Consider the following 24,949-nt stretch of genomic DNA (forward strand, 5'->3'; position numbering starts at 1 on the left):
GATACATGGCATCTACTCCAAAGAACTTTAGATCAAGAATACTACAAACACTGTGAAGTCCGTCTCATATCTTGACTTACACTTAGAGATCAATGGTAGAGGAAAACAATTGACCAAACCATACGAAAAGCGCGATGACTTTTCGTTCTATTGCCAACTTTCCTTTTTTCTGCGGCAGCATACATTCAGCACCTGCGTATGTAGTTTTCATATCACAACTCATACATCATGCCAGAGCTTGCCGTTAATACGCAAACTTTTTGTATCGCACTAAACTACTTACAATTTGTCATCTGCAACATGGTTATGTTGCTACATGATTGAAGTCATCACTATAGAAGTTTTATGGTCGTCATCATGAACTCGTGGATCGTTACGGTGTATCCATCTGTACCATAAATACTGATTTGTTCAACGTGTCATTGTTTTCGTTTCCTCGTTTGTTTACCCTGGACTTGACTTTTAAGCAAATCGACGGGTGTTTCTAGAACAACAGAGGACGCTTACCCTACCGATGCACCTGGTCCATGCTCCCAGGTTTTCGTTGAGTCCGAGTTTCTCATTTACTTCTGCTACTTTTTATGTATCATTTTGGTTATTTTATATTCTTTGTTGTGTGTGTCTGGTTTCCATGTCTGTTCTTTGTCCCTGAATTACACTTTATTTATTTGATTCCCTTGATTACTCTTTCAGATAATCATGATACAGTGCACAGTCGGCTTCTAGGAAAGGAAAACAGTAGTCTAGGGGATGGTACACAAAGCTATGGTGAGTGTCTTAAATTAAATTTAGAAATGCTTAAATACTGTTTTGTTCAATACTTAAATTACCATAACAATGTTATAATATTCATAAATGGAAAACGGCACGGATCAGTTATCTTCGATCGTTAATTTGATTGTTGGCTTTAGTTTTCCGCTGCAGTTTACCCCAAGTTAGGATTGAGTGTTATCAGTATATTATAGTTAAGTCATTTTACTACACTAAGTTTCAAGCTCTGGTCAGGAAAACAATGGATTTGAAGGTTAAAATGTCTAGAAAATAAATGTCAGACTAAATAATTGATTGAAATAGATCCTTAATATAGAACAATTTTATGTGTCTGTAAAGTCTGATCAAATGAAAGCCATTGTAAATAAACATATTTCCTGAAAAAATCCTTGCATGAGCCGAAGTGAACGATATGTCGAAGCTGACGACTTGATTAAAATATGTTGACTTACTGTCCACAAAATACGGTACATATTTCACAATGATATTTATTAGCACATATATTTGACGTATTTTTGTCCCCAGCCGCAACGCGGAGCGGGGACATACAAATGCTGGTGCCCGTCCGTCCGTTCGTGCGTCCGAAGTTTGTGGACGCAACTCCTCAGAAACCACTGAACGGAATTCGACCAAATTTTGCAGGATTGTTTGTCACCATATGTATTTGATCATACTTAACTGCTATTTTGATTCGACAATTTTTATGGTAGTTATGGGACTTTGTTCATTTTTCAGGTTCTTTTTTTTGCGGATTTTGTTGTTGTTGTATGAAGAATTCTTAACCTAACTTAATTTTATTCATTAAGATACATTAACCTTGAATCGCCACATGGACTTATGAAAGCACATAAGTTTTGAATCTGCTATTTATACAAGTGTCAAACATTTGTAATTCAACTCTTTCAACAGCGGCGGGGGACATATGGCTACGCGTAGCATTCTTGTTCTTAATATTATAGTACACAGTATTCTGATAGTTTTACTATTTCAGGTAAACTCGGCAATAAAACTATATTAGCAATAGGAGGTAAACTGTCATCGGATGATTCTTGGAAGCTTTTATTGCAATTAGGTCTTGGTTCCCGTGAAGAAGAAAACATCAAGTACAATAACCCACGTGATGTTTGCAGACAAGCTACAGTGGGCTTAGAAACATGGAGGGAAAAGGGTATACAAATTCATACTGAGGAAAAAATGGTAGAAGATTTACGAACAGCATTAAATTCTATTGAAAGAAGAGATATTAGTTATGATGTACTGTCAGAAGGTTTGTTTTATTGAATTATCGGTATAATTATATTTAATTGATTGTTTGTTTTTGTTTGTTTGTTGGGGTTTAACGTCCGAGCAGCAATATTTCAGCTATATTCAGACGATGAACATGAAATTGATGATAAAATGAAAATGAAATGATGATGAAATGAAAAAGGGATGGGACACAAGGACAATGGGGTCGACAAATTTTGATTGCCACTGGAAATAGGGATAGATGGGTAGGGTCGGGCAATTTAGCCTCCTGTGGCGGAGCCCTATGGTTCCTACTCCGGGAGAATACCACAGTAGGTTTCTTTAACGTGCGAGGAACGTGGCATCTTTCCAAACACGGTGCACCACTATGGTTTGCGATCAGGTTATCCGTATTATAGCCTGACAACCCCAGCATGTAACACGCCAGGGATACCCCATTCAACCACCTGGGGCACACATCCCAGTTGCTCTGTGGGCAGAGCACCCTAGCCCCCGGCTAAGGTTCTGAGCACTATTTAGTCGACTTTTACGACAAGCTTAGCGCTGCTGCAGGCCTATTCTTTTATCACCCGGACCTGCACGGGGCTATATATTTAATTGAAAATATAAATCTATTTATGAAAGAAATTTCTGAAATGACCTATAATTGTTGGTGTAAACATTAAAGAACTCAAATTTACGTCCAAAGTATCATCGTCTTAGAAAAAAAAGTTGGTGTTATAACTACCGTAATTGAAGACATCTACATCAAATAAATATATTTGGTCAACAATTAAATGTTTTTCAAATCGCGAACAGTTCATTTTTGCAAAGAATAAAGACATATTGAAATAAAATTTTAAAAAAATAAGACATTCTTTTTATTAATACATAAAAAAAATATGAATAAATAAAAATAATATGCAGGACTATGTTCAACTTCTTTACCAAACATGTCATTCATTTTGTTCCGGTATTTTGTTCCTGAATTACGGATATTCTGTTCATTGTTCTTATCATGGTCTCTTTGCTTCTTTTCCCATAATATTACATCATAGATATAACAATCTTTTAAGTGGCTTGAATTGTACAAAACACAATTTACGCTTTCTGTCGTCTTTACCAGAAGATTACATTATCAACTGATGCATTTTTGCATATTAGAGTGAGAAATATCATCCATAGCAGTGGTGTATCTGAAAGCGGGGAAAATATTATTCACAATTCCAACTGTGTATACATATTGAAAAAGTACACTTCCTGATAAAAACAAATTTGATATGTATACCCCACACAACGAAGTTGCAATGGGTATAATGTTTTGACCCGTCCGTCAGGCCATCCATCTGACTTATTTTCTAAACGCCTGCAGATATTGACATGAATTTTGGTATATAAGTTCACCATGATAAGTTACAGGTCAAGTTTAGCTTTCGTTCCGTTGTGATGTTTTTTTACCGAATTTACGGGCTTTGAACTAAGCAAAATTCACAGAAAAAAAGTTTTCCGGACTTTTTTTCGAAACACTTGCAGATATTGACAGGATTTTTGTTTTATAAATTCACCACCATGATAAGTTACAGGTCAAGTTTACGTTTTGTTCCGCTCTGATGGTTTTTACCGGAATGAACCATGAACCTAGCAAAATTCACAGAAATAACAGTTTTCCAGACTTTTTTCCTAAACGCTTGCAAATAATGACATGAATTTTGGTATACAAGTACACCATGATAAGTTATAGGTCAAACAAATTTACTGGAGTATCCAACATGGGGACGCGTGGGGTAGATGGGCGCGCTCACTAAGGTTCTTTAATTTTAATATGTTTTTTAGCGTCATCAATTTAGTAATTTCTTATTACTATAAGTTGTACATGCATTAAACAACTTTGTATAATCAGTAACTAAAACAAGGATTCAAACTTTGCAAAATGTGTATGTACATATTAGAATTGTGCATCTCTTGTTATAGAAAAAAATTATATTTTTTTCTACTAAGTATGTTTGACCCTCTCTGTAGGTTTATAACATTTCTCTTGCCACAAGAGTTTTTATAGTGCACACATACAAATTAAAAATACCTATGTCCAGGCAAATATATGACGTTGACGTAAGTGTTTTTTTTAGAATCCCTGATTGAAAATGCAAAATGTAAAGCAAAAACAAAATTAAGCATTTCATGGCTTTTTATGCTACATATTTGATTTAAATTGAAAAATAAACTAATTTTAACAGCTTTTAGAGTCAATCGTACTTGTAGTTAAAATCAAATGGAAATAGCCAATGTCCTGTAGCTATAATTTAATTAAAACATTTTTTTGCATTGCCCTTGTTTAAATATAAATGCTGTTAATCATTTTTATGCTAATATTTTTTCACGTTTATTTTTTTCAGTTGATTTACCAGAGATTCAGGATTAGCCTTCGAGTCCTTCGTTAATTAGGCATAGAAACTTGCCATGACAATATATCCGTACAAATTGCTGTAGACATTCTTCGACCAGAAGGAAAAATTGCTTAAATCAGTAAATATTAACTCCTCGTTTTCCATTCCTGCAGAATTATTCATTATTCTTCTGCAAAAACTCTCTTGAAATGGATATATATTTATGGCTGATTTTCTTTCAAAACTAGTAACAATTTGCATTGTGGAATTAAATTCGAAGGTGAAATGAAACATTGGCAAATCATATGTATAAAAGCATCATATATTGTTGAATAACAAGTTTCGAGCATGACAATCATAATATATTGGAAAGAACTGTTGCTTTAGTGAGAGAATGCAGTTTAAAATTCGATCCAAAAGAACCTCCGTATGAAATATGTAAATGCAAAGCAGAAGGGTACAGCAATACTTGGAAGTAGCTAAAAAGTTCAGAAGAATTAAAAACATTGGACATACAAAATAATGGTCTATGGATTAGTTGTGATACGCTTCAAACAGTAGTGAGGATTTTGCATAACTTATCATGGCAAGATGAGGGAAGCAGAATGCTTAATTTATTTGTTACCGTTGGTTACTATATAGAACAATCAAACATTGACCCAAAAGTAGTGGACAATGCTGTTTCTACTGTTAAAATGCTTTGGGAGAAGTATTAAGACCAAGTTAAGATCCATTACCTTATGTACAAAAATAATTAACCAATAATGGCTTTATATACGAAACTATAATAAATAAATTCTGTGCTTGCTCACCTGCATCTAAAGATCTTTTTAAGTATTTCATATCTAAGTCTGATGCAGTACCGCATGTAGCATTTGACACCCGAAAAGTTTAGAAAACTTTAGATTTAACTGAATTTGATACTAGGAGGGAAACACCCTAAATTGACCGATATCAATTTTACACGTTTTCAAAATAATCAATGCTATTGGAATTTCAAAATATTTCATAAATAAATACAAAATCCGAGAGAAACTTATCTCTTCATTTCTTCTTGTAAAATAGCATTTTTTAAGGGGAAATGTGCCTTTCAATCGTGTTAGAAATTGACAGGCTTATAAAATCTGCATGATTATAACTAATAAGAAACCATGCATGTTTTCCATCAACTGGTACATACCTACTATCTGTTTTTTTCTAATTCCGGTTCGTCTGAATTGTTATGGTACACGGAACTGTTGTTCGAATGGAACGAACTGTATAATGGAAAATACCTTATTATTTTGTAATATCTAATTTTTAATTAGAGATGCAAAAACAAAAAAAAAAGCATTTTCCTGATCCCAAGACAAAAACATGACTTTTTCATAGGAAATGGTTTCATCTTGTCGAAGACGGCGGCGGCGTCAGCGTCATCGTTGTTGGCCAATCGGAACTCCTCAGCCTTTCTCGTTACACAAAAGAAAAACCTCGGATGCACGGATGGGCGGAAGAATCTGTCCGGAATTTGACCCACTGGATTCTAAGATTATAGTCAAACTGGTTGATTTTTCCCCATCACTTTTTTCTTAGCTCCTCGATTCGAGACAAAATACTTGATAGAGTTATTGTTCTTTATTTCTAGTGATATCTAAAAAAATGTTGAGTACCAACTGGTGGAGAGAAATATTTTAATTCGCATATGACAATTCCGGCGATTTTTTTTTCAAGACCGTTTCTCGGAAAATGATGTTAGAATATTTGACATAAAATAATTAAAAATTAAACATAAAACTTTGAGGTTTTTTTTCTAAAAAAATATATCACCATTGACTATTTGATCAGATAAAAAAGATTTTTTTCTTCACATCTTTATAAAATAAATGTTGGTCGTATAATAGTATCACCCTGTCTTCGTCGTTGGCGTCCGTTAGTTTATTTAGGATAACTATGAGTAAAACTTGTCCAATCTTTCAGAAATGTTAACATAATGTTCTTATGGACATGCTGGAGTTCGCTTATATTACCTGTTGTTTTTGCTCCACCCTTTTGGAAATAAGGGGCTTAAAGGGGGAAAGATGGTATTATCATTTGAATTGATATGGAAAGCTTATTTTGATCCGATTTTCATGATTTAGATGTCAATTTGATTTTTTTAAATATTCCGTTTTAGAAAACAAATTACAGGGTAGGCTTATCTTTAACCGTTTTGGAGTCAAAGAGGTACAAAAAAGCAACTTTGTTTAAAGTCGGTCCGATTTTGAAAAACAAATATTTATTTGATTCCTTATGGAAGTCCCTGCCTGTTTGTAACAATTCTTGTGTAGGGATTTTTGATCTGGCAAAAACATGGCCGCAATAGAACATAGGGGCTAATTGCAAAAAATTGCACAAATAACTCAAAACATTTTGGTTCAGCTAAAATCTGGCTTGGTGTAAATTTGTTCAGCGTGATAGGATTGGACCTATGCCAAAATTTTCTGGAAGATCTGTTGATAAATGAATGAGTTATCGGTCCTGAAATGGATCTTTATCCCGAATTTGTACATGTACAAGTTTGAAAATCTTCTCCGAGACAACTTGTTCCATTGCAACCAAACAAGGGATGAATGTTTGTTAGGATATCCTTGACAATTTTTTATCTGTCAAAACATGGCGACTGCTATTAAGAATTTTGAGGATTTGTTCAAATTACTCGAAAACCAACGGGTTTATCCAAATCTTTACAGGGGAAAATTTGATCAGTATGGTGAGACGGACCTATGCCGAAATTTGTAGAAAGATCTGTCGCTCGATGGCTCTTCTAATTACCTCCCCATCATATTTTTTTACAATTTAATACAATTACTTCAACTGTTCTAACAATATTTTAAATACACGTGTATAGTTGTATCATGGTGTAAATGCCGCGCTAGGCCGTTGAGGTAAGTCTAACAAAATATTAACCAATTACGGTCCTCTGAAACACATTTCATTCTTTGTGAATGACATTTCAATGTTGATTTGCTATCGTGATCATGTCATTCAATGTTTTGCCGAAATCACTGGCCGAAACCGTCATTTTACATGGGTCGTACATCCAACTGGTGTGGTATTTTGGACACGTTCAATGCCAATGAAAGGTTGTCGATTCGGTTTCTTTTTTATTAAATTATTTTATAATTTAATGAAAATTTACCTGTTCAATGATTGTGCATGTGCGAGCAGAATTTTACGCTGTTTAGAGAGTTCCTTTGTTTACAAAGCGAATGTGTCACGCCATGTTAGAAAACCGAGTTCGAGCTTCGCCTATGGCTCGTTTCATATAAGTTTTCATGGTCCATATCACTACCACAATGCAGTCCGCATTTTATAACATAGCAAATCATGAACAATTCTGTAAATAATGCATGCTGCATCATAGTATCAAAAAAACACCTTATCTGAATGACTTCAATTTTGCGGATTTGCTAATCAAGATGACGCTCGTTTAAATGAAGATTTTATAACCATTCACAAGTTATTACTATTACTAAGCCTGCTGCAAGGTGCCGACTTGGACAAACTTATCATGTGGTTCTGTTTTTGTATACACTCTCCACGCAAACAAAGGTTGGGTGTATATAGGAAACACCCTTTCTGTCTGTCCGTCCTTCCGTCTGGCCACATTCCTTGTAAGCACAATTTCTCCTAAACCACTCAAGAAATTTTGATACAATTTCACGGGAAGGTTGGGTATTATATGTAGATGTACCTGAGAAATGTACAATTTCATAGGAAGGTTGTGTATCACATGTATATGTACTGTCGAAGGTCTATAAAGGATTATGAATTTTAGGTTTTACTTGTTGATACCTTGTAAGCAATACTCCTAAACTGTTGGAGAGTAATCAAGGGAACCAAGGTTATAGCGGCAATCAAAAGAATGTAATTAAGGGACAAAGACCAGACATGGAAAACAGGCATACACAACAAAGAACATAAAGTAACTAAAATCATACATACAAAGTAACAAAAGCAAATGAGCAGCTCGGACTCCACTAAAAACTGGGAGCATGGACCAAGTGCACCGGTAGGGTAAGCGTCCTCTGCTTTTCTTGAACCACCCGCAGAGTTGCTCATAAAAAGTCAAGTCCGGGGTAGACAAACGAGGAAAGGAAAACTATGACTCGTTGAATAAATCAGTTTTCATGGTGCAGATGGATACACCATAACGAGTTCATGATGACGACCATAAAACTTCTGTAGTGATGACTTCAATCTTGTAGCAACATAACCATGTTAAAGAAGCCTATTTGTTAGAGTTCTAGCGCGATACAAAAAGTCTGCGTAGTCTCGGCAAGCTCTGGCATAACGTATGTCTTACAAAATACGAGAAATCTCTACCAAGAACTATATATTTGTATCTAAGTGTATCATCTTTTCTTTTTTTGGAAAAAAACAACGATGTATCATGTTTTGAAGCCGGGATTTTAACTGAGTATGTGGAATAGTAGTATACAGTGTTGACAAATCATAAGTATGATTTGGATGAAATTGGGATTTGGATGAAATTTTATTGGAAGGATGGGCATCATATGTAGATGTGCATGCAGGAATCTAATTACTGTTAGGTGTCACTAAAGGGAGATAATCCAAATTAAGGGTTTCATTGGTTAAAACCTTTTAGGGGCAACTCCTCCTAAACCGCTCAAGAGATTTTGATGAAATTTTATATGAAGGTTGGATATGCTATTTCAATCTGCACGTAGGAATACAATCACTGATGGATGACTCCAAAAGGAAATAATCCAAATACAAGGCGCCTTGACTACTCGTGAAATATTGATGTTATTTTATAAGAAGGTTGGGTATCAAATGTAAATGCGCATGTAGGAATATTATTACTGTTGAATGGGAGATATTCCAAAGGTTTTACATTTCAGTCCATTTGAAGCGGCCGGGGTATTCTCGTTTTGAGCTGCTCGCAGTATTTCTAGTTTTTGTCATAAATAATTTTGAAAACTAGTTGAAAGGAACCAAAATCTTGAACTAATGTGGTCTCCAACCATCAAGCTACAATATTTATTGATTATTTTATGTATGCACTTTTTAATTGATCTTATATTTGAAAATGAATTAAAGGACGAGAAAGGAAAAGTAAATATGTAATATATTACGACCGCAATTCAATTTCGTGGACGTTGATTGGTACCAAGCTAGGTCCTTTAGTTTATTACCATATTATTTTCATGACACACGTATTTATTCAACAGGTAAGATTTCGACATCCAATTATTCGTTAAGACAAAAGAAAATAATTGCTGTTAGTTTCCCTGATCTATGTACTACTCTTACTAACGTTATTGAACCTTTGTGAAATGGATTAAGTCTGATTTTTTGTCGATGTTAATCGTTATTTATGCATGCACAATTTTGTTTTTGTTTTTGTTTTGTTTTGTTTTATTTTGTTTTGCTCTTTTATTTTATTTTATTTTTTTTATTGCTGTTTAATTAAACAATTCAACGGATGTATGTTACTCACTCTTTTAGCTGCCTCAGTATCATCATTTAAATTCGTCAAATTCGTGACATCTACCGTCATTAGAGCAGGGTTAGCATCAGCATTTAAATCCACAAAAATCCGTCACCTCTATTTCACCAGCAACCATAAAGCATTGATCTTCTACATATGGAGGGACCAAAGTCGGCATTTACTGTATCGCCAGTTATTCTACAGCTTGTACACTTAAATCATCCAATTCAACGCAATTCATGGTAGCCCATGTCGTAAAGTTTTCTTCAGCTACAAGCTGATTTTCCTCAAAATAAGAATGCAATTTCAAGTTCATTTTGCACATTTAAAAGTTACAGGAACACACGTGGAGAACTTTTACTTAAGTTATTCCAACTTAATACAATTACTTCATACAAGCATAACATGTCGGGAGTATATGTATCATTCTAAATATAATTGTAGATATAACTAGATAACGCGAAATCGGTTTATGCACCAAAAGTTTGTTCAATGTGTTCTTACCACAAAAGTTCCTATCAGGGTATCTACTGATGATGGTTTGTGATACTCTATAACTAAATTCATCTTTATCACATAGACATACAGTTACGGATAAACAACAAGTTTGAACTCAAATCATTGAAAACATCACACACAAATAAAACAAAAGTAGTTTACATTCTTCAAACAATGTCAACGTAACAAACGTACAACGTCACTAGCAAAGTACGGGAAATAAAGTATAAATAAAACGTAACGCAGACGAAAATACAAATTTACAACAGTTTGTCTATTAGTCTGTCACGTTTTGGAGTACCAATTTTGCGTAATCTATAACCCAATAGTATTAGATCGAATTTATTCAAACATTGCAGTTTTATAAACACAAGTTAAAGTCAAGATTAAACCCCCTACGCTTCCCATTTAGTCACTGCATGTGTGATCTAACTATTCTACACTCTACTTCCTGCTTATTACCTTCTAGGAATCCTCGAGCTTTTTAAATAAATGCTTTTTACAAAATGTTTTTCAAATTATGAAAGCTCAAATTAGATTTGCTGAACCTAAAAAAAAGTTCAAACTGGAAATCAAATGAAGTGTCATAAAAAAACATAATAACAGTGAATATATGGAATAGATAAAAGCTATTATTATAACTACATCGTAGCTATCATAGTTGATGTAAATGTAGAAGAGTAAACTAGGGAACCAAGGTTATAGCGGTAATCAAAAGATTGGAATCCAGGGACAAAGACCAGACATGGAAAACAGACATACATTACAAAGAACACAAAGTAACTAAAATCATACATACAAAGTAACAAAAGCAAATGAACAACTCGGACATGTAGAGGATAAGCATTGACAATAATTGAAAAGTGTGATGAACCATTAGAACTCTGAAAATTGGCATTTCTTATATAAAAGTAAATATTGTATATTAGTATCTATTTGCCATGAAATCTACAGACAGATTTTTGTATTGTATGCACCACTTACTCATTCCTTTGGGATTTAAGTAATAGTCTTTGTAAGAATCATGCAAATTCTGTAATATGTGATACAACCCAAATAAAGGCTACATATTTGATTTTTTGTTATTGAGTTCCTTTATATATCTGTATGATGAAATGTATAATGATTCATTTTAATCTGTTTGCTCTTAAGAGATAATCCACATAGAAAATCCAACAGTTTCTATTGTTTTTAGTTCCGTTTATTGAGTAATGTCCCTTAATTTGGCATTTTACAGTACGTTCTATATATTTTTCATCTCCCAAGAACAACGGTGATGTGAAAAGCGACATGTTAATTTCTGTATATTATAACATTCTAAACAAAATATCGAAAATGAAGATATGTAGGCTTTCCAAGCATGAATCACATTTTGCATGATTCTTATCTGGAGTCCTTTTTTTCAAAATTTACATCTTCATTTGTATAATTCTTTCTATTTCCTTATGTACTATTATTAATAATTAAAAGCACTTTTTCTTTTAACACATATTGCCATTGTTTGCCAATATATCATTAAATATATTGTACTAAATTTTAATTCCGAAGTTATGCTATTAATTTTGATAAATTGGCCTTAGATTAGACTGTTTGTATTTTGTAATTGCATTCACTTTGTAGATAAGTATACATTACATTTGAATCAAGATTCGAAAGAACTTGTATAAATTACCGCACTTGTCGAGATATTCCACATGCTATTCGCTGGTGACTTTTATTCAATATATATTCCACTTTGATTTGTAAACAAAGACATACGTTTAAATAATTCGGCTAACATCCTCCATAACAAAGAAATCAGGCCATATTTCAAAGATAAGTCCGTACCGAAAAAATCATATGATTAGATTTCACCGAATGCACCCAGATTTTCAACTATGAATGAACCTAGCAAGACCTCGAGTTCGACACTTGCAAAAACTTCACACAAATAGGGTCCTGCCGGTCACGACATTACCGGAGATTTAAATATCATACTGTAGAAACAAATCTCTCCGTAAGGTCTTTGCTTAAGGTCCCTTTTATACCAAAAAACCACGTTCCATAAATTGGAATTATAACTTTAAAGTTCTTATAGACAATGTGGAGGAATATGCAAGAAATCGGATAAAACGAGAATTAGGAGTCATTCATTCACTATCAGAGTGGGTTAATGCCATGAGCTCTAATTTTGAAACGTATAAAATTTCAATTAGTTCAATGAGTGTCAATGCTTTATCAGTTTTCAAAATCCCGATGCAACCAAAACATTGTCTGCAATGCATGAAAAATGAGATTCCTACCATCAAAGAAAGCCAAAAAACAACATTGATTTTGTCTCCAAGATACATTACACCCAATAATATTAATAATAATAGCAATAATAAGACCTATACTACTTCAACACTCTCCTAAGAAGAGATTGTGGAAAACCATTAAACCGTGCTATCCTCTATTTGTCTCTCTACTAAAGACGATGATTGTAATCTATCGAGTATATACTGGATTCCATAACTCTATAAGAATCCATGCAAACAACACACCATAGCTGGATCTATAAAATATACTACCAAACCTTTTTCGAATCATTTAACCTCCATACTGACAGCTGCCAAAGAGGGTCTGCAGTTGTCACGGCACTTGTGATAGTAGTATCAATTCAATGTGTAGTCTGAAAAATTCAAAAAATCTTTTAGACACTCTTAATGCGAGATTATTATCAAAAACAATATCATCAAGACCTTTTCATTTTTCAGCCCTTTATATTACTATTCCCCATACTCAATTGAAATCCCGACTGAAAAAACGTTATACATCGTTGTTACTCCATAAAAGACTGTACACCTAAATACAGATAAATAATGTTCGTTAGAAATTCCTTATACTTTCTTCAAAATAAACGGAAGAAGATCTTATCAAAATGCTGGATTTTTTTACCGACAACATTTTTGTCAAGTGGACCCGTTTTTCAAAGAGTAATCAATAGGAATCAAGGTTATAGCGGTAATCAAAAGAATGTAATTCAGGGACAAAGACCAGACATAGAAAACAGACATACACAACAAAGAACATAAAGAAACTAAAATCATACATACAAAGTAACAAAAGCAAATGAGCAACTCGGACTCCACTAAAAACTGCGAGCATGGACCAGGTGCATTCAAAAGGACGGCATTCTAATAGTAACAAATGGTGCTCCGCTACTCGCTGACCTAATCCTTCACTCTTTTGAGTTTGACTTTATAGCTCATCTGATTAAAAGAACGAACATCGTTAAGCTAGACACTTTAGTATCAGTTTCCGCTATATAGATGACGTATTATCATGGAACAATCCTTGTATAGGAGTTAATCATAATACATCGCACCTCCTCCAAAGAAGGTGAGATAAAAAAAAAAAAGCAAACTTTACAGACACTATATAGTCATTATGTAGACAAATTATTGTCCAAACCAAATGATAATTCGGTTTTAATTTCCATTTAATGTCTTCATCCTTATCCTGAGACCTATAATTTTTTTCTCTTTCTTTTTTGTCTCTTTGTTATCTACCTCACAAGCCCGAGGTTTAATATCTTTATCATTTTTTTTCATTATCTTGTGGAACTCCTAACATTTTTGTGGAGTCATTATAAGAAGATCTATCAGGATAATTTTCATCTAACACTGTAACATATGGCGGCTGTTGTAAAGTCATATCCTCTCCAAGACTTCTACGACCTTCCCTCGAGCCAATTAAGGTATCAATGTCGTTTTCACTGACATAATCATGGTGTGACATGTTGTTTGCATCAACCTTTATCAAACTGATAAAGGTTCGAGTCGTCTTGAAGCTGGCCGAAAGTGTCATCGTAACTTTGCTTTATTTCTATGCTCTTTGCAACAGTTTTGGTACATGTACTACCAAGTGATTTTTAGAGAGAAAGCTGAAATAAAACGCAGGACATGCTATAAAAAAACAAGGATTTCTATCTGTCGGCAAACAAAAAGGCGGCACCTTATTTCTTAGATTATAAAAATGTGTTTTATATAAACATTATGAAGTAGCACCCTAAATACCTTGCAAATGTTTTTGTCCCTGGTTAATTTGATTATTCATATTTACTAGATTTTGAATAATTTATATATGAGAAAAAATATGACTCAAGAAAGTAACTTGGAACTTAAAATAATTTTAACAAACACTGTATACCGGTACTGAATAACGTCGGTATTAAAGTAACTTCTCGTATGATATTACTCTCCTGTAATCTATCCTCGTTTTGTTATTTTACATATAAAACACTCTAGCTAAGTACCATATTTCATCAATATTTAAGAAAAGACAACAAATGTGTAACTATATGATTTGCTAGAATGTTGCAAATCCATGATTTTTCCAACTTTTAATACCCCTCACTATGTTTCCGTCGTCCATAGTCTTCGTCCGGTGACTTTGCAAACAACTTTTACATTAAAACCACTTGATGGACTGTAAACAAACTTTGCTTGGATGCTTCTTAGGTTATTTTAACAATTCGTGTGTTGGGATTTTTTATCTGATATTAAACATTCTCTTCGTTACTAAAAATTGACCATAAGAGTCAAAACGCAGAATTTTGCAAATAATTCAACAACAGTTTGGTAAGCTAAATCTGGCAGGGAGTAAAATTGATCAGTATGATAGGATGGACCTTTGCTGGGATTTTCCGTTGACGAATGAATTTTAAATTTTCAACTCTCTAAACCTACTGGGTAGATTGTAACAAAAAAAAGCGCGAATGTTCCTTAGGATATCCTTAGCAATCTGTATGTGGAAAGTTTTTATCTAGCATACAAAATGGCTATTGTGACTAAAAAAATAGATCGTTGGGGTCAAATTGAAGATCTGTGAAAAAAACAAAACTTGCAAACCAAGGGGTTTAGCTCAATTAAGACGTGGGTAAATATGATCAGCCTAGGGGAGATTTACTTTATGGTTAAAGAGCGGGGCAAACACTCTCTATTGATTAAATGACGTCTATGACAATATTTATGTAGGGTCAAGAGTTAAATTTTAAAAAAAGACTTTTTGCTTTAGACGACGAAAAGACTTTTATTATTAGGTCAGCGATTTATGCTCTCTGAAGCCTCTAATTCTAAACTTTAAAAAAATCATACCATCCTGATTATGAATATCTGAAATTAAAAGCTAATATTAGTATATCTTATCTATCGAAATCCACTTTCTCCGAATCTACTAAAGAAAATGAGGAATTAACTCCATGCACTTTTATATTTTTTTTCAGAAGCATTGTTATCATTTTGGTCACTCTTTATAGCGTGTTGAAGAAAAAAGTATATTAAAAAAAGATTTAAAATGTTATGCTATAAAAAGAAGTAAATTAAAGTATTTATAGGCAGCTAAAGCAATTGCCTTTTTAATGGTGCAAGTAACTGTGCGGGGGAAATTTAAGGTTTTTTTTTCACCCAGTGGGATGCATTCGTGGGCTTTACTGAGAGAATCCAAGGACATTTAAAGTGACGAATGGATTTCTAAATAGATGGTTCATGGGTTGTTAAAATCTTAATGAATTTATGTAATAAGTTGTGCCTTGTCGACATTTTTATTCATTTAACAACTATAATTAAGTTGTCTTAATATTTTTCTTTCTTTTTACGGTATGTAAGCCATTCTATTAAGTTTTTCAAAGGGACATAAGCCACTAAAACACGACAATGTGGTTGGCGGTCTCATTTGGGGAAAGTCAAAACATTAAAAATGTTTCTTGGAAACATAAACTGTTTTCACTTGGTAAGTACATGAATAGTTGGAAATAAGTTAATTAAAGTATCCAAGTACTTACCGCGGATCTCATGAATTGAATATTTAAAATGTCCATTGCTTCAATATGACTCTAAGTCTGACGGATTACAAGAATGTAGAAAGATATTTTCCCTTGCTTCAAATCTTAACAAACGACGTCAAAGTCGGGAATATGAAAGGAACTATTGCCTGATCAAAGAACTAATATGAAGTGACCTTAAAAGACAACTAGTTAAAACAGGTTTTACAGTGTGGAGCGCTAATTGCAACAAACCACATATTTTAGTACTCACGATTTTCAAACATAGTTACATGATTGCATAAAGTATTTAGACGTACATGTTCTGTTTGAAGTCGCCCCATTCTCAATTATTTTACTAGGGTTTATGCTAGTTATGCTATGCTACGTTATTCCACCAATACTGAAATATTTTATACGATAAATGTGATTATTTCAATGTAGATTTTGACATATCTTTGTTGAACCAAATAAAAATAACTTAAAACTCTCTCTAAATTTAGTCTCTTTATATAAAACATAACTATGAATATAATAAGAAAATAAATAAATTAATTTATAAACTCTTAGTGAAGAATAGGAAATAAAAACAACCAAATAAACATTAAAAACAGAGTTTGATATTAATGTTGGGACAGTTTGCGATGACAGGACCAATAAGGTACTATCATCATTTCGGTGAATCTTTAGTTATAATAAACAGTAAAAAACAGTAATACTAACACACTAACAGAAATAAAGATATAGAAAATTTAACCTATTTGCTAATAGAAGGACCAATACAAAATACTACAACATTTTTGATATAACATTTTCAAAGAAAAAAATACTACAAAAACATCCTAGTGAGCAAAACTGATAATTGATAAGGATGCAATAAATATAGTGGTAACTGGTTGCAAAAGGCTACTTATTTCACAACATTCAAAATAAGTAATTGAATTAATATCTACGTTCGAAAACATTCTTACTTTGTTTTATTCATTTAAAAAAGTATTGTAATTATACAGAATTCCATGTTCCATGCTCAATTAAATTCATAATGGATAGGGATGTTATGAAGATGTTCTTGCCATGTAACATATGTAAGGAAATATCCATTTTAAAGAGGCTGTCACTCATCAATACCAAAATATTATGCCAGAATGTAAGAATATCCTCCAGTTTATCATATCATTTTCTTAATGAGCAGCTTGGATTTCTCTTTAAAATTATTTTTTAAGTTGTAGCTGCGTTTATGCTAATAAGTTGTTTCAGCCTTTGTTTTGGGAATTGTCACATGGAACTGAACATGGGTGCCCTTATCAACTGGTTCTTACATTAGTTTTAAATCTGTACTGGTCTTCATTTCGTTTCCCCCTTTCTGAATTTTCAAGCTGATTTCTAAAACAATTTAAACTTACTATAATTTATAATTTATCTGATATTTCAGATTTTTTTATTTTTATTTTACCTAGTTCAGTCGTGTGGTTGACAAATGATGGTCCGATCTGCATGTCACAAATATATGTATCAATGTCAAATTCATTTACATTGAAAATCAACAGAACGAAATTTTTCTTCTGAATGTCTTTCTTTAAGCGATATTATTCATTATTTAGGTCATTCCCGCTCACTATTAATTTTCCATTTTCTTGTCTTAACCATCTCAGGTTGACTTCTGATACATGAGATATCATATTACAATTTAATGCAATGTTGTCGTCTACAGCTACATATCTTTCTGTGAACCAACTATTTTTTGTTTCATTGATATCAAAACCTACAACCATGAAAAACATAATGATTTTTATATTATCCAGAATTTTTTCTGTACCTGTTATCTTTATATCATATAGCATTTTCACACTAACTGTTCTTTAATGTGTCTCATGTTTCCGTTTTTTCTTTCTAGTCTTTATCCTTTTGACTTTCGTTCGAATCCTGGTCCCTTAATTAATTACACTTTCATGAAATGCCTTCCTGCACAATGTTAAATGTAATTCATTGAGTTTAAGGGTAAACACAGCTGTGAGTAAATAATCGATTAAATAACGACACAAACCAAAGCACATGATTAGAACAGTTTATAAAAGCATTCGGTTTAAGAAGGAGGCCTAGGGTCATATAACACAAAATACGTTTTAATTTTAGTATTGCTGGCATGAAAAAAATGTGTGCGTTTATCTTGAATTCTAAATTACTTACATTGGGATCTCAAGTAAAGTGTAAAATATAGTAGAAGGAACAGTCGAGGGTATAAATACATGCTTTACAACCAGTCTGTCTCCGGTGATTTGTTATGGTCAGTAATCTCTTTGAAAGAAGAATAACTTTTAATAGATTGATTGATTGATTGATGGTGTTTAACGCCCAAGCAGCAATATTACAGCTATATTCGGGCGATGAACATGAAATGGATGATAAAATGAACATAAAATGATGATGATGAAATAAAAAAAGGATGGGACACAAGGATAATAGGGTCGCCAAATTTTGATTGCTACTAGAAAAAGGAAGGAATTGGTACGGTCCTGTGGCGGAGCGCAAGGGTTCTTACTGCTATCGAACACCACAGCAGGGTTCTGTGACGTGCGAGGAACGTGGCATCTTTCCCAACACTGTGCATCACTATGGTTTACGGTCAGGTTTTCCGTATTATAGCCTGACAACCACAGCATGTAACACGTCAGGGATACCCCATTCCACCTCCTGGGAACACAACCCAGTTGCTCTGCTGGGGCAGAGCGCCCTAGTCCCTGGCTAGGGTTCTGAGCACTATTTAGTCGCGATTTACTACAAGCTTAGCGCTGCTCCTGGCCTATTCTTTTGACATCCGGACCTGCACGGGGCACTTTTAATAGAGGAAAACATTAAATAGTAGTATGAGAAATAGAAATGACAATTGCGTTGGTGTAAAACATATGTCTAATTGATCTGTACAATCAGTTTCTGAAATATCTATATTTAAATGCACCGGAAGTGAACATTGCAAGGGCAGATAACTTTGTCATAAAATCCCATTGTTCTAACATTCTATATATTGAAGAATTTCTTAACAAATCCAGTGATGCAGAGTTCAAATAATCGCTTTTAAATATAGATATCATTCTTAAGTGAAATGATATTGTCAGATCAGTGGGTTTTTGACATGCATGCTTCTAATTTTGCCAATTTTGCCTGAAATCTACAAATACGTACACTTAATGACACAAGAAAATATAAATACTAGAACATTTCATATTCAAATTATAAGGTTACATTTAATAGTACAAGTATATATTTTTTCTTTGGATATCATTAACCAAGACAACCGGAATTACATACATATTTTGTATTTGGATTGCATTTGCATTGTAGGGTATTCATGTCTTCAATTTGATGATAAACTGCTTACAAAGATATCTAAATTCAAGAGTAGGACTTATCATACTTTAAGCTTGTTTCTTTACTTGAATAACCTGATAACGTATCAGATATCATCACCTTAATGCGGACCCGATAACCGAATTTGTTGACTTCCCGTTTGACAAAAAAAAAATAGAAAGTATTATATGTGTACATGTATGACTGGAAAGTTCCAGCACTTCTTGATTATTTTTTTTTAATAAAAGAAAATTATTTTCACTAAAAATTCTCTCGGGATCATAGCATATTTCTGAAATCATTTTTTCTACCTTGCAAAATGTTTACATGGTTTCAGGAAACGACAATATACTGTATACTGTAATATAGTTATTTCAAGACATTTGTAGCCATAAAAGCAATTATGTACAAGGTGGACGCATAAAGAAGCCTTACTTCGTCAACAGTATGACTTCTCTAAGCCCTTTCGGACTTATACTGCCATCAAAATCAAGAAATCAAATTCAAACTTTAACAAAACCCTGAAAGGCACCGAGAACAAAAGTAATAAATTTCAATCTAACAGAAAGGAAACGCATACAACAGTACAAAGACGCATTAGTGACCATAATCTCATGCCGTTGCAGAGGCGAATGAAATTCACTCAAAAATAAATCCCATTATCACTATGTAACACCTCAACAACTCATCCAAGAGGAGTCAAAAGTAGTTTTTGTTAAATTTTTCATCTTATATGGTTAGCTGCTACAAGAGATTGACTCACTAGACAAAAGCTTTGAAAAACGTTTGCAAAATGTTTTACGGTGTTGAACACTTTATAGTCTAGTGCATGATCGGTAAGTGCAATACAATAGTGTAAACCATTAGTTTAATTATTTCAGTGATATTAAGTTTAAATTAGACCTCATTAAAGTAGATAGGAAGGAACACATGAAACAATCAAATCAAAGTAAGAAATTTTAGAAGTTGACCGATTTGTTATGTGATAACTTTGTGATTTATTTCTTAAAATGAATTGAAAGCTGATTGAATTTCGTTTCTTTTTATGGGAAATTTAAAATTTATACACCAATACATGATCGCTAATTGCAAAATAAATATGAAAGACAAATATTTATAAAAATATTATTTGCCAATTTCAGTGATATTAGGTTCAAATTTATTGGTATCCTTTTTTATTGTCATAAGACGCCGTAGCAAGTATTTAGATAAATATCGAGGCGTTACTATTGATTTCTTACGCTACATAAGTGATGATTATTGAAAGAATCGAAATAAATAATCAGTGAAAATAATTTCCAGATCCATTTCAAAGATATAAATGGCAAATACTAAATTAAATTTTGAAAGTGAAATTAAAAAGTAAAGGTACGATCAAAACGGTAAAGCGAATTCTAAAATTTAAAAAGAAAAGGGTTAAAGGGGAGTATACAAGTTTTATTTAGTTCTGATTATAAATTAAAACATTCACGAATTTCATTTTATGTTTTGCACGGAAAATCAACGTCAGATCAGAAAAATTGTTAAAATTGTTCTGCCATTTATGTAAATACATTATCAACTTAAAAAAATGAAAGATAAATCATTATGAATTAAAAAAACATAAATCTGATACATACATGAATCGGACTTCAATATCGGGAATTATGTCCTTGTTTAACTTCAGTGATAGTGCATATTTTCCAATGGTTTGAAGTGTGACGGAAGTTTTATGTTAGTATTTTTATATCATTGTATTTTTTTCGAAAACAAAACATAAATGTTTCTTATTAGTCTTGTAAACATGTAAGAAATTAAATTTTGACATGAAAAAGTCATACTGCATTACCTATTAAACTAGCATAAATGATGAATAATGATTTGATCTTACAAATGTACTTTTAAAGTGTTTATGTTATTTCATTCCGCAGCTCGTGGGTTGAAATCTCGATTGGAGAAATAATGTAATTCTCTCTTCTCTCGAGACTAGAGGAGAATCTATATAGCATTGTCTTTAACCTCAAAATTCTAAGATATGAAAAAGTGAATGACTGTTCTTTAAATTATCGTATGCTTTCATCGAAATGTAAAGACCAAACAAATTCAACCAAATTAGAAAGTTGATACTTTTGTGTCGACAAATTACTATGGCGGAAAGTTTATGGGCCATGTCTAAACACAATACAAACATCTTATGACTTTTATTTTTGTTTTGATCTTACACTTACGGAATCGAATTTTGGAAAACGGTCAAAAGATAAATTAGAATGTTTTCTTTGTTTTAAAGTAAACAAAAAGAGGTAAATTGGAACGTAAACAATATCAGAGGGGTCAATTTTTTACAGGGGACATGTTGACAAATAAGGTATTGGTTAAAAATACTTTTTTCCGTCAATCCATTTTTCATATTCACTCAACTAATTATTTTAGTAAGCTTGATTGGACATTCTCTAGAAAAAGAAAGGCCTTTTTTCTATCTAAACTGTTTAGAGAAGTAATATAACCCTACATAATGTTGCATGACTGTGTCGATATTAGAGGCAATCCTATTTGCACCGAGTTGCTTGTATATAGGATACCAACAATCAGATCTGTACACTAACTTTGAATATGAAAAACATAATTGCTCCAGTTAAATTCTGACTGTCTACCCTTAATTCTAACATTGGACTAGAGATCGGATTCCTAAACAACTGGTCCACGAGCACTGACCAACACTAAGGGTGTTGAAATGATTAACCTACTAGCAAGTCTGATGTCATTACATTTAGAATGGTTACAGAAAAACTGAAGCTCATTTGACTGTTTCAATTCACATACCATTGAAATACAAACTCACAGTTACCATTTTTTGTAAGTATTTGTGTTATGAGATTTTTGGTATGAGAATATATTTACTTCATATGGACTGAAGATCTTAATGCGTTTCTGTTATCACGCTAAATCTGGGGCCGTCCGTCGAAAACAAACCCCTCGGAAACGAATTCGTAAAAGATAATCGAAATTTGCATAAATAAAGACTTAAGAATATTCGACGTTTGGTTTGAAAAAGAAGGATGTCGAAGACAATTAATGGTCCTGATTTGTTAATGCTTTTGAATCAACTCTTCAGAAAAGAAGTTTCTTAAAATAAAATAAAATTAGAATATTAAATTTTAATATTGTTATAAAAAGATATGGTGTTTAAAAATTATGAACTTGCACGTGTTATTATAACTTTGCATCAAGATAATAATGATTACTTTTATTAATGCAAATATAAGCAATAGTTGCTGCCACCCATTTCAACCCACAATCCCTTTTATTTGTTTTATTTTTAATATCTCAAACAAGCTACAACTGCTTACAAAAATTTGTTTTATATTTCGTTAAGCATGGTCAGTTTTGTTGTGGTCTACTGTCTTGCTTCACAATTTTAATTTTTACCTTAAATAGCAAATGGAAAAACACCCCTTGCAAAAAATAACACGACAATAGGGATAATTATTATTTATCATAGGGAATTCATTTGAACAAAAGATGAAAGTTGTTAGAAATGATTGCAGTTGTTGACAACGTAACATAATATATCTGTGTACAAAACGTGTGTTACATTTTTCATCTTTGTGGAAAATATCAGCTTTAAGAAAAAAGAGTTGAAAACTTAAATTTCATATACTGTAAACGTATTAATATTCACGGTTGCTAATATTCGTTGATTCTGTCAAGTGAGCATATTTTCGGGTATTAATTTTTGTGGATTTTTGTGCTTTCATATTAACCGCAAAATTAAAAAAAATTAGTACACTGACAAAATTTATAGTTTTACAGTACCACACATGTGCATTAGGGATGACTTAAGCCACGTTGTGTAACACGAAACATTTGATTTTATCTGCTTTTGTTTCAGTTATTTATTTCTTGCAATGAAATACCTTTAACAGTTGAAGAGGAATATATAAGATCAATCACACGTTAGGGAACGATGAAATCTATAGCATATTTTATATTTGTTCTTCAATTATGGAGCTTATCAAAAGGTACAGCAATATTACGTTTATTAAAGTTTTGGAACAAAAGAGAACGTCAGATTTCGCACAAAATATCAATAGAGTCATGCAAAAGTGCAACAAAAATCTCATTCTTCAATGTGTTTGTTTGAATAAACTTTATGTAGAGATCCACCGTTAAAAAAGTGTTTAACATTTTTACGCAGAGGGAACAATCGATATCAAAAAACCGCAATACGATAATGATCATGTTAATTTTGGCTTACATCAATTTAAGAGTTGAATTAAAGTTCTTAACCTTTCACGCTTATATGAAATTACCAAATATAATACATACTGTATAATTGAATGAAAAAAAAATAGTATAAAAAATGAACTTTAGACAGGTGTGAACAATATTTGCTTAGTTTATCAGAAATAAACATAACTGTTAAAGTCAATTCTTATAATGGGTTTCAATGAGATAATAATTTGACTTTGCTACTTATATGGGTATATGTATATCTAGATATTATAGTATGTACTACAAATTATAGGCATATTTCATATTCATATTTTGTAGGGAAACTACAGTGGCTTTTTTTTAAAAAGAGCAAACCGATTTTGGACAAACAGTAAAGCTGCTGTGTTCATCTGAGTCATGTAACAAAATCAACAAATGTAATGTTCGCACAGGATGGAATAGATATACCCCAACCCTAACACCAACTTTTGTTGTGGCAAAAGATCAAAACATATCAGCTTCTAGCAAATATTCGGGTCAATACGTTTAAAATGGGTTTACACTTGAAATAAGAAACATATCGAAAGAAGATCTTAACATCCGATATGAGTGCTCAATTAAGTTCGACAAGAGTGATAATGCATATCTTAATGGTATATAATTTAATTATAACACATAAGTACATGTGCTTAAAGGGTCATCAAATGATGAATACGGCCTCAATCAAACATTATGCAGCGAACTTTTCACATCGAAGAATATTCATTATATATTGTAAAATCCATGGTTAAGTGAATGCATGTAAAAATATACATTTATCTTGAGACTGGATTATTCTTTCTCGTGTACATATTCTCCCAACTTGGACGCTGATAACCCTTTAAAGTTCGACTCAAAATAGATACTCAATGATAAATACCGATACAAGTAATTTAAATTATAACACGCTGAATGAAAGTTATAATTGTTTTGTTTTGTATAACTTATGATGATTTCCATCAAAGTACGTTGATATAAATACGATCTTTTTTTTAATATTTTGATATGAAGAATAAAATGTCGAATAGTGCTCGGACGACATTTCATTGACACCATAAATAGATTAATATAAAAATTGATATATTCGAATACCCTTATATACCAAATTATATTTCATCCAATTTCATGTTATTTCATTATGCTTTGATATTAAACATGAACAAGATGAGTATTCAAATGTTTGCAAAATTGAGAGTATGTTTACTTAATAGTTAAATTTTACATGTGTGTCTTGTTCTC

General features: G+C 32.5%; 1 protein-coding gene and 1 long non-coding RNA gene across 20 annotated transcripts in view; one reads left to right on the plus strand and one right to left on the minus strand.

Annotated features, from left to right (window-relative positions):
* LOC148617157 (uncharacterized) overlaps nucleotides 1–5,205 on the plus strand; it is a 30,898-nt gene extending 25,693 nt beyond the window's left edge. For all 17 annotated transcript variants that reach the window (XM_088584528.1, XM_088584532.1, XM_088584523.1 and 14 more), the window contains 3 exons: nucleotides 694–768; nucleotides 1,763–2,038; nucleotides 4,392–5,205. In XM_088584528.1, the coding sequence (XP_088440654.1) occupies nucleotides 694–768; nucleotides 1,763–2,038; nucleotides 4,392–4,417 (377 nt within the window). In that variant the 3' untranslated portion in view covers nucleotides 4,418–5,205. The remainder of the gene's footprint in view (nucleotides 1–693; nucleotides 769–1,762; nucleotides 2,039–4,391) is intronic.
* On the minus strand, nucleotides 2,871–21,167 carry LOC148617158 (uncharacterized). 3 transcript variants are annotated; one of them, XR_015922436.1, is made up of 8 exons: nucleotides 21,100–21,167; nucleotides 18,323–18,430; nucleotides 17,589–17,897; nucleotides 16,456–16,538; nucleotides 15,471–15,488; nucleotides 9,865–14,257; nucleotides 5,563–5,638; nucleotides 2,871–3,194 (listed from the first exon to the last, which is right to left on the minus strand). It is a non-coding gene; the product is annotated as an uncharacterized LOC148617158 (long non-coding RNA). The 3 variants fall into 3 exon arrangements; XR_015922438.1 differs by lacking the exon at nucleotides 18,323–18,430; XR_015922437.1 differs by lacking the exon at nucleotides 15,471–15,488.
* Nucleotides 21,168–24,949: the final 3,782 nt, after the last annotated feature.

Source organism: Perna viridis, chromosome 5, assembly GCF_037379345.1.
Source record: "Perna viridis isolate PV_CMFRI_1.1 ecotype Kerala chromosome 5, ASM3737934v1, whole genome shotgun sequence".
Taxonomy (NCBI): Eukaryota; Metazoa; Mollusca; class Bivalvia; order Mytilida; family Mytilidae; genus Perna; species Perna viridis.